At 40.2% G+C, this 17,750-nt stretch overlaps 1 protein-coding gene across 1 annotated transcript in view; it reads right to left on the minus strand.

Moving 5' to 3' along the window:
• Positions 1 to 17,750, minus strand: part of DMBT1 (deleted in malignant brain tumors 1) — a 145,423-nt gene that overhangs the window by 20,051 nt on the left and 107,622 nt on the right. Inside the window, 8 exon segments of the mRNA XM_033148072.1 lie at positions 22 to 441; positions 1,064 to 1,375; positions 3,005 to 3,316; positions 3,717 to 3,740; positions 5,022 to 5,045; positions 5,801 to 6,112; positions 7,542 to 7,853; positions 9,842 to 10,168. Coding sequence (XP_033003963.1) covers positions 22 to 441; positions 1,064 to 1,375; positions 3,005 to 3,316; positions 3,717 to 3,740; positions 5,022 to 5,045; positions 5,801 to 6,112; positions 7,542 to 7,853; positions 9,842 to 10,168 — 2,043 coding nt within the window.

Consider the following 17,750-nt stretch of genomic DNA (forward strand, 5'->3'; position numbering starts at 1 on the left):
TTTTAAATATTTCAAAGGTACTATTTTGATGGGTTTTTTCTTTTGCAACACCCATTTCCCCAGAGAAATCTAGACAGATTTAAAAACTGAATTACTTTAATAAGGACGGCTAGAGTTCTTCAGTAATACCTGAGCAAATGACACTGGCATCTTCACGATGGTTACAGTTATGTGTTCCCCAACCTGTGTGAGAACAATGAAGCAGGGAAGTTTCATTTCCTTTGCACTGTACATTGTCCAGGAGGATGTTGCCTGAGCCTTCACCAAAACGGGCACTTCCTGGTGCTGACAGAGCTGGTCCACATCCAAGCTCTCTGCAGACAACGTGTGCATGATTCAGGTTCCAAATATCATCACAGACAGTCCCCCAGCTTCTATCATGATATACTTCAAGGCGACCTTCACACTTGGTACTTCCATTAACCAATCGCAAGGGTGTTTCTTTGGGAAATATAAAAAAAATGAGAAAATAAAACTCTACATTGCAAAACTGGTCAAGAGACACAGATGATTGGATGACTGCACTCCATTCTTTGTAATATTCTAATCTGGAGTTACCAATGTATTCTCCATGAGGAAGCCCATGAAGAGCACTCAGAAATATCAGTTGATTGCATCAACCAGGTTCCTTTTGGGGGTTACCTTTAGAACTCTGTTCTAAAAAGCTGCATTGGCTTCTAGTTTGTTTCCAGACCCAACTGAAGGTGTTCACATTAATCTTTAATATCCTAAAGACTCTTGCCACAAAACCCGAGACAACAACTTCTTCCCTACAGACTCACCCAGGTGTTAAGATTGCCAGATGGGACCTCTTGGTAGTTCCACTACCCTCAAAATCTTGGGGTGCTGGTTGCTCAAAAGAGGGCACTGTCTCTGGTAGTGTCTGTATCAGGGAATTCCTTCCTTACAGAGGTGTGCCTGTCACCTTCAATATGCAGGTTTCAGAATGTGGTGAATGTGTGCTTCTTTACCCTGGTGTTTGACACCCGAGATTTGTATTCTCAGGACCCACCCTATTCCCTTGACTGCATTAGCGAGCTAGATTAGCCTAGCCTAGGAATACCTGAGCAAATGACACTGGCATCTTCATGATGACCACAGTTATGTGTCCCCCAACCTCTGTGAGAACACTGAAGCAGAGAAGATTCGCTTCCTGTGCACCGTACATCGTCCAGGAGGATGTTGCCTGAGCCTTGACCAAAGCGAGCATTTCCTGGTGCGGACAGAGCTGGTCCACATCCAAGCTCTCTGCAGACGACGTGTGCATGATTCAGGCTCCAAATATCATCACAGACAGTCCCCCAGCTTCTATCATGATATACTTCAAGGCGACCTTCACACCTGTTTCTTCCATTAACTAATCGCAGGGAATGTTCTTTGGAATATGCAAAAAATAAATATTATATAAACAAGACAATGAAACACTGCATTGGAAAACTGGTCAACGAAATGGACACTTAGCACATCTGCATCTTGGGATCTAATGATATGAAAATGCTTGGTGACTCATTTGCTTTAGTAATTCTGTTTTCTAAGTGAATTTCCTTGGTCCATTTCTGAATAATGTTGCTGGAGGAATCATGAATTACACACAACTGCATCTTGGGTTTTGATGACATTAAAATGCATTAGGTATCTAAGTGGTTATGTCCCATACCAAGCATATTCTTATATTAAACTTCAATATTAAAAATCATTCATTTCTATGTATATTAACAGAGCTACAATTCCATGCTGGTTTAATAAGCACTTTACCTCCTCAGGTAACTCTGGGAATCATCACTCTGTGATTACACTAGTGGTCTCAGGCCTACGGTTCCCATGAGATTATAGATAGATAGATGATAGATAGATTTGGAGGAGCCAGGAATGCTCCAAGTGGTATTATACTGCATTAAATGTACAGTGCTGATGGGCCCTACAACCTAAACTTTTTATACCTTACCAAGCACAAATTATGATGGAAATTAACTTTTATTAATAACATACTAATTCATGTTTAATTAAAACTGAAAACTTCACACCTGTTCCTTCCATTAACTAACCGCAAGTAATGTTCTTTGGGATATACAAAAAATAAATGTTATATAAACAAGACAAACTCTGCATCGGAAAACTGGTCAACCCAATGGAAACTAAACACAACTGTATCTTGGGTTTTGATGATATTAAAATGCTTGGTGACTCAGCTTCTTGTAGCAATTCCATTACCTGGACTTGCCTTTAAATTTCAATGTGAATTTCTTAAGTCCATTTCTGAACAATGTTGCTGGAGGGATCACGAATTACATAAATTACACAAATACTATGTCCCAGGGCCAAGTATAATCTTCAATGTTAGGCAATCAAATACCTGTCAAGTGCCCCAGAAAAAGGGACACCCCATTTTTTCCACACAAGATTGCAGTGGCCATTTGGGATGCTGTGCTCTTGTACTGTGCTCCCACCCAGAAAAAATGATTTCCCCCCAGGGTGAGAGCAAATTGTGGGTCGCATGACTCACCTAGGAGCATTTCCTGGAAGAAGCACATCCTGGTTTATGGTCTGAAAACCTTGGGCAGTATGAAATCATTCACACACACACACACACACACACACACACACAACAATTCCATGCTGGTTTAAAAGTCAATCCCCCTTTCTCAGGTAACTCAGGGAATTATAGCTCTGTGAGGAGATCAGTGGTCTCAGCACTACAATTCATAGGGGTTTTTTTGGGGGGGGCAGGGAAACATTAATGCTCAAAGTGGTATGATACTGCTTTAAATGCACTGTGCAGATTGGTCCTACATCTGAAACTTTGTATACCTCAGCAAACATTCATTATGAAGGAAATAAACTTTTATTAATAATAGACCACCTAATTCAAATTTTAATTAAAACTGGAGAATGTGGTGGATATCTTCTTTAATAATTCTACTATATGTTTCCCAAAGGAGTCTACAAAGATTGGAAAACTGCATTTGATCTATTGGGAAGCTAGATTAGCCCAGCCTAGGAATACCTGAGCAGATGACACTGGCATCTTCACGATGGTTACAGTTATGTGTTCCCCAACCTGCGTGAGAACACTGAGATAGGGAAGATTCGCTTCCTGTGCACCGTACATCATCTAGGAGGATGTTGCCTGAGCCTTGACCAAAGCGAGCATTTCCTGGTGCGGACAGAGCTGGTCCACATCCAAGCTCTCTGCAGACAACGTGTGCATGATTCAGGCTCCAAATATCATCACAGACAGTCCCCCAGCTTCTATCATGATATACTTCAAGGCGACCTTCACACCTGTTGCTTCCATTAACCAACCGTAAGAGAGGTCCTTAGGAAAGAGAGAAAAGTTTGCAATCTGAAGACTAAATTCTGCATTGCAAAACTGTTCAAACCCATGGACATTATAAACACATATTCATCTTGGGATCTGATAGTATGACATTACTTTGTGACCCAGCTCCTTCTAGCAATGCTCTTACTTGGACTTAACCTCAAATTTCAAAAGGATTTCATAAAACCATTTCCAAATAAAGTTGCTGGAGGAATCATGAATTACAAAAACTGCATGAGGTATCTAAGGGATTATGTCTGTCACCCAAATATAATCTTAACATTCAAAATTATGAGATGTTTTATTTTATATATTTCAAACTGTTTGGAGAAAATACATAGATCCCAACATTAAATGAATTTCTTGCTGATCCATACAAACAAGAAATAAAACTTACCACGCAGTTGAAGACGTCTGGAAGCTGTGAAAAAATGATAAAAAATCATTTCCTTTTAGCACTGATTTTACACACACACACACACACACACACACACAATAATTAAGTAATTTTACAGCTGTTGTTATTTAAGGATTTGCTACATAACTTTGGTTGCTGAGGATACTATTAGAATATGCACGATCCATATCAGTGCAACGAATTCTTCCCTGCAATCTGATTTGATGCCTGATTTTGTCTCATTGGCCTCCAGGAACAGCTTGAGGACAACCACAATCTGGGAGGCAGTGTCCACATCCCCAACCCTGCCTGCTTCTTCCACAATGGCCTAGTGCCCTTCACATTGTGGTATAAGTGCCCAGCAACCCTTCTGCAGGTTTTGAGGAGATCATGTGTGGCGAAGGAAGGAGGAAACATGTCACCTGAACCCAGGGCACCCTCCACAATCAGGTGGAATATGTGGGTGATGCAGTGGATGACCACAAATCCATTTTCATGTGCCATCTTTACCATATTCACTTCCCCATCCACCAATTTTTTTAAAATATTTATCATTCTCCACATTTCCATATCAGTTTGCAATGGAAAAAAAGGAAAGTTCTTAGGAAAATTCACCACTATTTTACTGCAAATTTCTAATATGCATGCTTGTATCAAACATTTCCTAATGCACACATTGTTGCAAAGTAATTTTCCCTAAAATAACACATTTCTGTATGCTGTGTGTGTGTGTTTGATAATATAGGCATTTCTATGCACACAATTATATGTATTTTTGTACAAAGTGCTTGGTTGGAAAATTGCACTCCACAATTTGGAGAAGTTTGAATATAAAAAGATGGTTGTTTTGGTTTGTGTAGTGTTTTGGAAAGTACAAATTAATTAAGTCAGCCTGGATAGCTTAGTTGGTTGGAGCTTGGTGCTGATAATTCCAAAGTTGTAGGTGTGATCCACATATGGGACAGCTGCATAATTCTGCATTGCAGGGGGTTGGATCTGATGATCCTAAAGATCCCCTCCAACTCTACAATTCTATTATTCTAAATTGGCCTTTAAGGTTAGGTTGAATTATTATTATTATTTATTAAATTAATATACCACCCATAATACGAAGATCTCAGGCAGGTTCACAGGATAAAAATACAAGATAAAAACACAAATCAATAGAACAAAAACATTGAATCCCCTACCCTATGAGAAAATCAAATTGGTGGAGACTTAATCACAACATGAGGATCGATAATTATTTTCTTTGCTGGATCAAGGTATGTTGAACTAATAAAGTAATCAAGAATATGAACTTACATAGTCTTCCTGGTTCTTTATTGCCTGTAAATAAAAAATATGATACACTGTTATATATACCGGTAGATATAGATATAGATAGATATTTAATGCCCTAATCTAGATCAGTCAAAACACATGATTCTTCACCCCTATCCAACAACCTCAGCTTTAAGCACATACTCCTTTGCAAGTAAATTGAAGATTAAACTAATAAGATGTTTGGGAGGGGAAAGTGGAGTGTATTTAGTTCTCATCACTCTTCCCTCCCTGATGATCAGCGCAGGAAACCTTTCAGATATGGTCATGCTCCCAACAGAAAAATAACTTAGTTCTGGGACATTAGAAGAAACTGCAAATTTGCTGATACGTGGACTTCATCCAAGACATCACTGCGTGGGGAATGGCTGTAGTTCAGTGGTAGAGCATCTGCCTTGCTTGCAGAAAAATCTGTTTCAGTCTCCAGCATTTCCAGGTAGGTCAGGGCAAGTCCACTGTCAAAAACCTTGGGTTGCCACTGCAAGTCAGCACAAACTGTAATGAGCTAGGTGGACCAATGGTCTGACTCAGTATAAGGCAGCTTCCTATGTTCCTATGAACACCTGTCACTTAACCTGAAGATATTTCACTTAGATATAAGCAAGAAAAAATTAAAATATTATTCTCATCTGAATCATAAATGCTAAAATTAGAAAGAAACACAGATTCCTTTACAACTGATCTCCAGCCATTCAGACATTAAACATACATATATGCATAAAATCATCTTTTTTAAAAGGAAAAAAAGAAGAAGAGTGCACCTGTGCAGATGACACCAGCATCTTTCTGATGGCTACAATCATGGGTTCCCCACCCTGAGTGGGGGCACTGCTCAAGAGAAGTTTCATTTCCTCTGCACTGCACATCATCCAGGAGAATATTTCCAGACCCTTGGCCAAAACGGGCGTTTGTTGTAGCCAACAGAGCCCGGCCACACCGAGCTTGTCCGCAGACCACATGTGCATCATTTATGTCCCAACCATCATCACAGACGGTCCCCCAACTTCCTCTGTGGTATACTTCAAGACGGCCTTCACATCTGTTGGTTCCATTGACCAGTCTCAATACAGCATCTTTGAACAATAAATTAACTTAGTTTTAGAAGCTATGCTTTCTGATCTCAAGGGGAAAAATATTTCTTATCCTAGGTTACATTTCACTGCCAGGCCCTAAGGAATCATAAAAAAAACTCTCTGGGAAAATATAGATATAAACTAAACTATTAATTTACAGTTAATTTACAGTTATTATATTAATTTACATTTTCAGAAGAGTGTCTTGCACACAGTGGGTTGGATTCCAGACTTACCCAGCTTACTTGGAATGTGAAATGAAGAGAACTTAAATTGGTCATAGTTAGATTAGTTCCTATTGATTTGAATTGTCTACTTTGACTAAGTATGGTTAAAACCCTATCTTTTGTACAGGGAGCCAGTGTGGTGTAGTGGTTAAGAGCGGTAGACTCGTAATCTGGGGAACCGGGTTCGTGTCTCCGCTCCTCCACATGCAGTTGCTGGGTGACCTTGGGCTAGTCACACTTCTTTGAAGTCTCTCAGCCCCACTCACCTCACAGAGTGTTTGTTGTGGGGGAGGAAGGGAAAGGAGAATGTTAGCCGCTTTGAGACTCCTTCGGGTAGTGATAAAGCGGGATATCTAAATCCAAACTACTACTACTACTACTCCTAAATTTGCAGACAACTTGCATTAGTGATCATTGTTAATTTTTTCAGAATTAACATCTTACTTTTGAAGAAGTTAGGTGTTGGAGAGAAAATATATACTGTATACCAGATATATATTCTTTGGAAGCTATGAAATATCATACACCCTAGCTATCGAATTGTTTTAGATAGTTGAATATCTTGTCTCGACTAGGTTTGCACATGGAAATAGAATATATCCTATGATTATGCTTCTGCTTATACTCATTGTATGGGTGCTATATCTCGAGGTGTCAGACAAATTGACTGGCTGATTGCAAGTTTGTATCTTTGAAATAAAAAGAGACATACTAAGTTCCAGAATAACACAACTGGTGATTAGTGTAACAGTGGATTCCCCCCCAGCCCCCCCTTTAAACTACAGTATGTTCCTTTTAACAACTGAATAACTGCGCCTCGTGTTCAGGAGTAAGATTCAACACAATGCAACGGGGCAGTTTATTGGAAGAGTGGTGGTTATGGAATTCTTTATTATTTTATAAATATGTCCTAGTCTGAGACTTGGACATATTTCTAAAATAAATAAAAAAACCTATCCAAACTTGGGATACTAAGCAACTGATAATGTTTTGATAGACAGACAGAATCAAAGAGACTACACCTAGATATATGCAAGATACATTAACAGGCCAATTGATACACTAATCTAAACCACACATGTAAACAATGTGGATGTGAGAAACACTTATTCTTTTACAACTGATCACCACCCATTCAGAAATTAAACAAACGTATAGGAATAAAATGATCCAAATTAAAAAAGGAAAGAAGAAAAGTGCACCTGTGCAAATGACTCCAGCAATATCCTGATGGCCACAATTATGAATTTCCCAATTGTGATGGGGGCAATACCTAAAAGAAGATTCATATCCTCCACACTGCACATCACTGAAGAGAATATTGCCAGAGCCTTGGCCAAAATGGGTGCCTTTTGTAGCTGACAGAGCCCATCCACATCCAACTTGTCTGCAGACAACGTGTGCATCATTTATGTCCCAACCATAATCACAGACTGTCCCCCAATTTCCTCGGTGGTATACTTCAAGGCGACCTTCACATCTGTTGGTTCCATTGACCAGTCTCAAGGATCCATCTTTGAACAATAAAAAGAGTATCCATTTAGAAGTCAGTTTCTGTTCTCAAGAGTTTCACGAGGAGAAAACAGATTAGATTGCATTTTAAGACTCTAATAAACAAGGCCCTTCCTATCTCTAGGAAGATATAAACTAAAGCAGTGGTGGTTAAGCCATGGTCTATGGACTGCATCCTGCCCTGAAGAGGCCTACTTCAATATTTTTCACAGTGTCAAAAAGGAGATCGATTGATATGCATTTTAGTAGAGAGAAAGATTGAATCTTAGTCCATCCAAGCAGATAGTCCAGGTGCCTGGAGGACCAAAAGAGCTGATTTGAGAATGCAAGTGTCTACCCTCCAGGTTCATACTGTCTCCAAAATATATTTATTGTATTGCATCAGAAATGGAAGTTCATAGATTTATTAGAGTGGATTATGAAAGAACACAGGTCTCTATTTTTTATAGCATACATAGGCAGACCCCAAGAAACAAGGAGATTTATGCATTGAGCATCATATAACCTCACTGTTGTAGCTCAGAATAATCATACTGGATCTCAGATTGATCTTCATAACCAATTTAAATGAATTGGAAGCACAGAATGCGAATTCTCAGTGATGAAATGTGTTGGATTCTACTCCCCTACCCACATTAACGAACACATCACAAATTAAATTTCACTGTCTTCATGCATGTTTTGTGGTGACATAAATTAGAGTGACTCAAAATGCTGCTCTTCTCATGCACTGCCATACCTTGTCTGCATACAGTGCTACAGCTTGACACAATGTCACTAAGCGGCATTTCTGAAACGAACTTTCTCAGGTAAAACACATTTCTATCCAAGCAGCAGATCTTGTGATGCTTCACAAAGCCAAGTTCATGAGCAAGAATTTGGCTCTGTAGGCTACATCCACACCAAACATTTAAAGCACATTTATGGAACTTTAACAGTCATGACTTCCAAGGAAATCCTATGAAGGTTGGAAGGAATTTAAATGCATGGTGCGGATATGGACAGTCAATAAATGAGAATTCAGGAAACAGATTCATTTAAATGTGTGTTGTGTTGATATTTGTATTCACCAGATGGCTTAAACCAAGGTTGCTGTTAGTCATGGATAGAGAACCTGTAGCCCTCCAGATGTTGTTGGACTACATCTCCCATCATCCCTGACCATTGGCTTTGCTGGCAGGGGCTGATGAGCACTGAAGTCCAACAAAATGTGTAAGGCCACAGGTTCCTGCTGTAAGTGTTCAACTCTACTAATATCAGGATTTCAACAAACTTGCTAATGGCATTTCATCTGAAGTGTATTTTCCATGTAGTTTTATTGAATTGATAAACAATTGAACTTACCAGGTCTTTCTAGTTCTCTATTACCTGCAAATAATAAATAAATTATATTTTACATTGTTTCATTAAAAAAAAAAGATCTCTGATTGAAGTTTTCATGCATGTAGCAAGCAGGCCCCTGTCTAGAAGGAAAAAGGACATTCTTCCTGGACTAACCTAGCAAAAATAAGATGCATAACATGTATCTGTTCTCTCTCTATTTAACCTGAGCATATTTCAATCAGATATAAGTACAGTGGTACCTCGACTTACAAATTTAATCCATTCCGAATGCACATTCATAGGTTCAAAAATTCGTAAGCCGAAAAAAGTGATTTCCCCATAGGAATGCATTGGAAACGAAAAATTCAGAAAAATTCATAAGTCGAGTAAACCCCATCTAAAACCGCCAACGGATGTCCTTTGGATGTCGAAAAATTCGTAGGCATGCAGGCACTTTTTTCATTTGTAAGTTGAAAAATTCGTATGTCGAGTAATTCGTAAGTCGAGGTACCACTGTAAAGAAAATTTCACAGACTGACATAACCTTTTAATCTAGACTACCTATAATATGCTATCAAGAAACAGTAATTAATTTTGACTATCAGTCGTTCAAAAATTAAGTAGACTTGCAGGATTAGAAAGAACAGAAACGTCTAATGAAGCACACATAACAAAGCAGTACCTGAGCAGACCACACCAGCATCTTCTACATGGACACAGTTATGGATTTGCCATCCTCTGTGGGAGCACTGCTCAAGAGAAGTTTCATTCCCTCTGCACCTCACATCATCCAGGAGAATACTGTCAGTGCCTTGGCCAAAATAGGCACCTCCTCTTGCTGATAGAGCCAATCCACATCCAAGCTGTCTGCAGACAACCTGTGCATCGTTTATGTCCCAATCATCATCGCAGACTGTCCCCCAGTTTCCTTGGTGGTAGACTTCAAGCCGGCCTTCACATCTGTTGGTTCCATTGACCAGTCTCAAGGAAGCATCTTTGAACAATACAAGAACATCCTTCTAGAAACAAAATTTTCTGCTCTCAGCACTTGGTGCCCCCCCCCCATTGTAAAGGAGTCAAAGTACACACATTAAAACAAACATTAGTTTCTTAAGGTATGTTTCATGATCAGAAGCCAAACTGAATAAATCATGATAATTTCTGGGAAGATACATTTTAAATATTTAGAATTTCAGAGCATTCTGCTGAGCACAGTGTTTTGTACATATCCAACCATATAATAGAAAAATTATTCAAATAATTTGGTAAATAAGAAATAAAATGTACCTAGTATACATATCTGATCCTATAGAAGGTGTGGATGATGTAAAAAACACCTAGTTATTTAGTTTTAAATTATACAAACACAGAGTAATGTCCCTAAATACATAGACTGTATTCACAATGCAATTTATTCTGCTTCCCAATGTTTCTCTAGCTATTAATTTCTACATTGTAAAAACTACTTCTAGAAACTTAGCAGAATATAGAGAAACTTTATTTGTTTGTGTTCTAATTTTTAAAACACAGATTACGAAGAGCTTGCACAAAGTAGGAATGAACGTTTTCTTTGAGTGGTTTTGAACTTAAACAAACATTAACATTCCCTTGAGATGATCTTTTATAGCAAGCTTTTACAATATGTTCTAGATGTGTTCTAATTACATTAAGAGTGATACTGATTAATTCAGACATAAAATGGATTTACATTAGTAGAAAATCTAGAAAAATCAGGTGATAAATATCTTTTGTTTGAAGAAGGCAAAAGATATCCATATCGTCTTTCAAAATAGATCGTTATCATTGTGGTTGTGCCCAAAGTGGCATGCAATATATATACTAAATAATAAAAAATTATCATCATATAGTATCCAATGTGTATGTTTAAAACTGGCTCTGTACATGCCCAAAAATGCAATAAGAAGCCACGATTAATAGAAGAATCTGACTTTTAATAATGCATTCTTTAAACGTTAAAGGAATTGTGAAAATAAAAAAATAAAATGTACCAGAGTATCAGGTCCTCTGGAAACAGGGGGTGAAAACAGCAACAAAAAGTATGTTATCTTAATTTTCTTTTACTCTAAACTGGTCATGTCATAATATGTTTTACAATAAATAATGATAGTGATTACCGAGAAACAAAATAAGCTTACAAAATTATACAATATGGAAAAATCTGTCAATAGAAATCAATAGTTTTCCTCAAGTATTTTTACTAAGACATCCTTATTGTATTTCAATATAGATATATATTCTAAATAACCAAAGTGAAATTTTAATCATGGGTTGCCCCATAAGTCTGTTTGAAATGTCTGTGTGAATTTGATAAATAAAAAATAAATTGTACCTGGCATATCAGTTTCTATGGAAGCTGGTGATGAAAAATGACAAGAAAGAATGTTTATCTAGCATGAATATTCAAATAGATTCCTCTATGCTCATAGATTAAGCACACCTATCAGCATTTTTCTTACTAGAATGCATTTATGTAAGTTATTTCCACTAATATATGCATTTTTGTGCTTAATTTACCTTTCTTCATTGAAATTTTTAGAAAAGTACACATTTTGAAGGAAAGCTGTGTTTTAGTTTGCATATTGTTTCAGAAAGCCCAAATTAGGTAGGTTCACCATAAAATATGAACTGAATTGAGTTTATTCCCCATTGGACTAAAGCCAATATTCCCAATGGTGTGCTAAAGGTACTGTATTTTTCGCTCCATAAGACACACTTTTTGCCCTCCTAAAACGTAAGGGAAAATGTCTGTGCGTCTTATGGAGCGAATGTGTGGTCCCTGGAGCCGAATCGCCTGAGTGAAGGGGCGAAAATCGGATTGTGCATCACGGAGGAGGGAAGGCTGCAGAGAGGAGGCTGCTGGGGTTCCTGTATCAGGCATATTTTGGTGTGTGTGTGTGTGTAGGCATGTGAGTTGTGTTGGTGCATGGGAGACCGCGTGGTTAAAGGGGGTGTTTGAGTGTCCTTGTTTGTGGAGCCTCTCAATCGCTGTACAGCATCCCAAGGCTATCGTCTGTTCACCAGCCCTCTTCCCCTTGCCTAATTATTGTAGCGTCTTCCTAAGGATTCTATTGTGACTCCTGTTTTGTTTTGCGTTCCCTGCTGCGTACGGTTTTAACTGGGGGGTTATAGTCAGCTGCTGCTCCCCTCCCTTTGCTCTTGTCCCTTTCTGGCAGGGAGCACACAGCTGCAGTGAATTCCTTTCCTGCCCTCTGCCTCAGGGTCTTACTGCCCACCCTCTTGTGTTTTCGGTTGCTGTGTTTGCTCCGATCGGGCCTGCAATGGCCCATTCCCCTTGCTCAACCCATCTGCTTGCTGCAAGGTGTCGCGGCTAGGAAGGAATTAGCAGGCAGACATGATCCTTTCCCCGTCTGTTGCTTAGCGTTGGCCACGGCAGCATAACCTCACAGCAAGCAGACTCGCTAAGCAAGGAGACTGGTGGCAGACAAGCGCAGCAAAGAGCAGGGAAATCTCCTGCCCTCCTGCAGAGGGGAAAGGATTGTGTCATTCCTGTTAATTCCTTCCTAGCCACACTGCACGCGGGCTCCAGCCCACCCAGCTCAGCTTCCGGCGGCTAGGAGTGCAACCGACAGCAGCCGCCTCCACCTCCTCCTCTCTCCGTGCTCTGGTGCTACTGTTGCTGCTTCCAGAGAAGCATGCCAGGGACATGCAGGCAGCCAGAAAACATGCAGGTGGGAGAGAGGGGGGGCGCAAGAGAGGGCTGGCTTGGTGGGGGGAGAACTTTTGCCTTCCTTTCCTCCTTCCCCTTAAACCCCACTCCTGCATCGCTAGCCACCTCCTTCTCCGCACACCCCACGCGTGCTCCTTGTCCCTTCAGTGTTTTTCCTTCCCTCCCCACTTAAAACTCCTCTCCTACAACATTTGGTTCAGAATACAGTGGCACCTCGGGTTACATACGCTTCAGGTTACATATGCTTCAGCTTAAGAACTCCGCCAACCCAGAAATAACGCTTCAGGTAAAGAACTTTGCTTCAGGATAAGAACAGAAATTGTGCTCTGGTGGCACAGCGGCAGTGGGAGGTCCCATTAGCTAAAGTGGTGCTTCAGGTTAAGAACAGTTTCAGGTTAAGAACGGACCTCCAGAACAAATTAAGTACTTAACCAGAGGTACAACTGTATCCCCCCCTTGTTTTGCTCCTCTAAAAACTAGGTGCGTCTTATGGTCAGATGCGCCTTATGGAGCGAAAATATGGGGTAGCTCTTGTAAATACAGCTGCATTTCTTTATATACACTTATCTGGAAATTATACTTTTTTGATCATAGTAAAAGGTAAAGGATCCCTGGATGGTTAAGTCCAGTCAAAGGCAACTATTGGGTGCAGCACTCATCTTGCTTCAGGCTGAGGGAGCCAGTGTTTGTCCACAGACAGCTTTCCAGGTCATGTGACCAACATGACTAAACCACTTCTGGCGCAATGGAACACCGTGATGGAAACCAGAGCACATGGAAATGCATTTACCTTTGATCATAGTAAACATGCATAGAATAATGTTGCCAGCCATTATATCCACGTGTTCCTCTTCATAAGAAATATCCTGCACTTGTTTGTTTTCAATTCCCAATTCCACTTTTCCTTGTTGGATTTCTTAAGTATCTTCCCAACTTATTAATATTTCAGAAACAGGCAGGATTTTGACAAATCTAGAATGACCCCCACAATGCCTATATTGAAAGCATATTATGTGTTTTGATGGAGCCATAAATACCCATGTCATCTTTATGTGCTCCATTGCAACAAGCTCTTCCCATCATTCACTGGCAGTTTGTAAGGTCTTACAGAGAGGGAGAACAAGAAAAAGAAAAGAGAAAGAATGTTGATAATTTAAGACATATTACCTGATGCACTTAGACATCTTCCATGCAACAGTAACAACAAAGTAAAGATCACCGAGGAATCCATTTTCACCAAATTGGCTTCTGGGTTGAGTAGATATATACCAGAATATATAGAAATAAGATCTGAAAGGGGGTGTGCCATGCAATTTGATATATTTACTTTATCTCATGTTGGAGGAAGTAGTTTATTGGGTTTTATGCTGGTAAGGCATTGCTTTCGGTAATGCTACTCTTTGTTGTTCTAAGTTTTCAAAAATTAGTTTCCTGGTCCAGAGATGCAGAATGCTTTGTTCAATTCTGGTAACAAAAATATAATAATCACTTGGGTCAAATGCGATGTGAATATTGGCAGAATGTATTGCTTTCATGAAACATTGCTGTGGTCCCTTATTGGTGTTGGCATGGGACACAAAAAATGCCTTTGATAGACTCTGATGGGAATTATTGCACAGCACAGTGCAACTGCATCTACTATTACAATACCTATGGTTTATACATTATTATGTAGAATTCTATATCCTTTTGTTCATTGGTATTGGTTAGTGGTTAGTTAATTTGCTGTTAAACACACTCTAATTACTGTTACTATATACATGAAAGGACTTGCCCAGGCAGGCACATTATGTGACCCATAAGAGGAGCAAAATAATAACACTGTACAACAGTGATTAGATAAAATCAGGCCAAATCTTTATTGACAACAGCAGTCAGGGTAAGGGTTGGCATGGCATTTGGTCCCAAGATCAGTTCAACATTCCACAAGACCCATGTTGATGGAATGGATCCGCCAGCTTTGGACCACCCCAAACCTGTTCCATGGGAGTCAGCCAGTGTTGAACCTTGCTGTGGTGCAAGCTAATAAAAGACTCCAGGGTGCAGATTCCTACTAAGCAAATACCTCAACGCTGAACTTGGGAGCGTTGTGGTTAATTCTTCCCTCAGGCCCCCTATGGGGCCCCCTATACTATGTTGAGCTTCCCCAATGCCATTTCCGTCCTCATGCAAGCAACGTTCTTTGCCTAACAAAGAAAGTATGCCTAATATATTTTCACTGAAGGAAAAGTGGGGGGGGGGGGACCCCAGCCAAGTGCCAATCAGGTTGAGAAGGGAAAAAATCCTTTCTGGCCCTGTCAACCAGCGACCCATAATTGCTCAGTGAAGGCTAACCTGAGGGCGGGCGAGTGGGAAGCGCTCAAGGCAAAATGGCCCTGAGCTCCAGGAGAAGCAGCCTTATACAGCCTTTCCCCTCCCCTTTGCAAGAGCTCATGGGGCGGTTTTTTTTCCCCATGAGCCCACCACACAAACAATATACTGGGCAAAACCTTGCCCAGTATTTTTCTGCAATCTATGGAACACAGCACCACTGGGCAAAAGCGTCTTGTGCTTACTGGGGGCAGAACAAGGCGTAAAGGGCACACAGAGAATCTGAATAATTACATAAGAAAAAATAAGCAAAATTCAGAGGGATATATATAATGTAAAGTGGAATGAGTAGAATTACTATATAATTAAGTTCCCAGTGGTGCAGCAAAACAAACAGAGTCTTGTGGCAGCTTCAAGACTAATATATTATCATCAGGTACATGAAGTGTTAGTCCAAATTGCAGGTGCAGTGGTACCTTGGTTTATGAACTTAATCCATTCCGGAAGTCCGTTCTTAAACCAAAGCATTCTTAAACCAAGGCGTGGTTTCTCATAGCAGTGGCGGACTCAATTTACAAATGGAACACACTCAACAGGAAGCGGAACATGTTCTTAAACCAAGGCAAAGTTCACAAACCCAAATGCATACTTCCTGGTTTGCAGCGTTCTTAATCCAAGTTGTTCATAAACTAAGCTGTTCATAAACCAAGGTACCACTGTATATGTGCACATGGTTGGGGACTTCTAAACAGTGCAGTAAAAGATCCTGAAAATACAGTGAAATTGGGTAACACTTCAGAATGAATAGAATTAACTAAAAATTTAAAAATGGTCTAACAAGACTATTCTATGAGCTGCTCACTTGCCATTAATGAATATAAAGGGTTGTATCCAATTTAGCCCTAAGACAGGGTTCCATCAACGTAAGGATTGTTGTTAGTACAATTAGCCCCTTCTTCTTCCTCCATGTGTTCCCGAAATCTATTCTAGGGGTTCCTCCAATCCTCTGGAACAGATTTGGGGAAGGTTCAGGGAAAATCCCATTGCACTTGCGCTGACAGGATGAGTTCATAGAATACCACCCTATAGGTACTGAATAAAACAAGGTGTGGGGAAGAGGAAGGATGCTCAGGTTTGCTTCTGTCGTTGCCAAAGTCGTTTCAGACTGCAGATTATATCAGTTTCCAAAACTTGAAAGGAATTTAAAATGGATTGATTGACATTTTCCTGTTGAAAAGGATCACATTGAAATTATTTGTTCCCACCAGAATTATGTGTAACAAAATTTTGTGTTGCATTTAGAAGCATAAAGCTATGCTGTGGAATTTGAACTTCTGTTACCAGGAAGAAGGGTCAAAAGAATGTACTGGAGTATTTTCTTGTGTTTGCATTGTGAACTTTGCTTGTCAAAATTATGTTAATAGTAAGGACATATCTGAGTTGCTTTGACAGCTATTGAACTGGGGACAATAACAATATTTGGAAATTGCCTTCAATGTGCTTACAGAGTTCAAATTCATGCCAACAAGGTGCCTCAATTGTTGTTTTACAAATTTGAACACTGAACCCATTTATCTGGGGCAGGAAAGGGCTCAGTACTAAGTGATGCAGAGCTATTAATGCAAATCTAAAGCAGTTTCTGGCTTTGGGTTTATAAACATCTGCTCTAAAAACTTCATTTGTTTATGCACTTCCAAAAATGACAGCCCCAGAATGACAGAGAAAAAGGCAGACAAAAAGATGATTGGATAATCTCTCTAAACCGTAATAGTTAAGAATGAAGTATATTTAGCCAGATGTACTATGTACTGGTGATGGTCAACAGGGGATGGCTACCTCCATTCAGCTTCCAAGAAGCTTGTAAACGGCTAGTGCTGGAGCTCTGGTGTGGTCAAAGGAAACAACAACAACAATTTGTATTCTTATTCTGATTATGATATTCAATGTTATGCCACAAATCAGATCCTTCTATTCGAGGGTCTTCAGTGCACGCAGGCCCAGGGCACCCCTCCCCACCTATGGGGAGGGGAGGGGGATGATCCTGAGTCTGCACTGGCCCCGCGATCGCGCCACCAGCCTGTTGGCCAATTAGAGAATGGTGGCATGATTGTGGGGGCCTTTAAAAGGCACGGCACGCTGTTGGGGCTTCATCTGGCTTTGCACTGCTGAACAGTGCATCAGAGACCCGCTTCTTTGCAGGGCTCATTTGGTGGTTAGGCATTGGCTTATTGTGATGTGGGGGAGGGGAGGTGCGGCCATCACCTGCCCCTCCAGGTACAAGGGTATTCCATTAGAGGAATCCGTGGGTCTGGATCTCGTCCAAAGTCCGCTTGAGGGGCTAGGGCCATGCCAGGACCCAACGGGAACACCGGGGTGAGCTTCAGTTGGTCGCCATTAACAGAGCTCCCTCTCTTTACCCTTTCAGACTTCCTGAAACGCAGGCAGGAGTCAGTTATAGTTATTGCCAATGCCTAAGCCAACACCACTCACATTTCTGTAATCAAGAAAGTTGTGGCCTAAATTTTGCCCATTAACCTTTAAACTAAAATTCTTTGTC

Source organism: Lacerta agilis, chromosome 5 (genome assembly GCF_009819535.1).
Source record: "Lacerta agilis isolate rLacAgi1 chromosome 5, rLacAgi1.pri, whole genome shotgun sequence".
NCBI classification, from domain to species: domain Eukaryota; kingdom Metazoa; phylum Chordata; class Lepidosauria; order Squamata; family Lacertidae; genus Lacerta; species Lacerta agilis.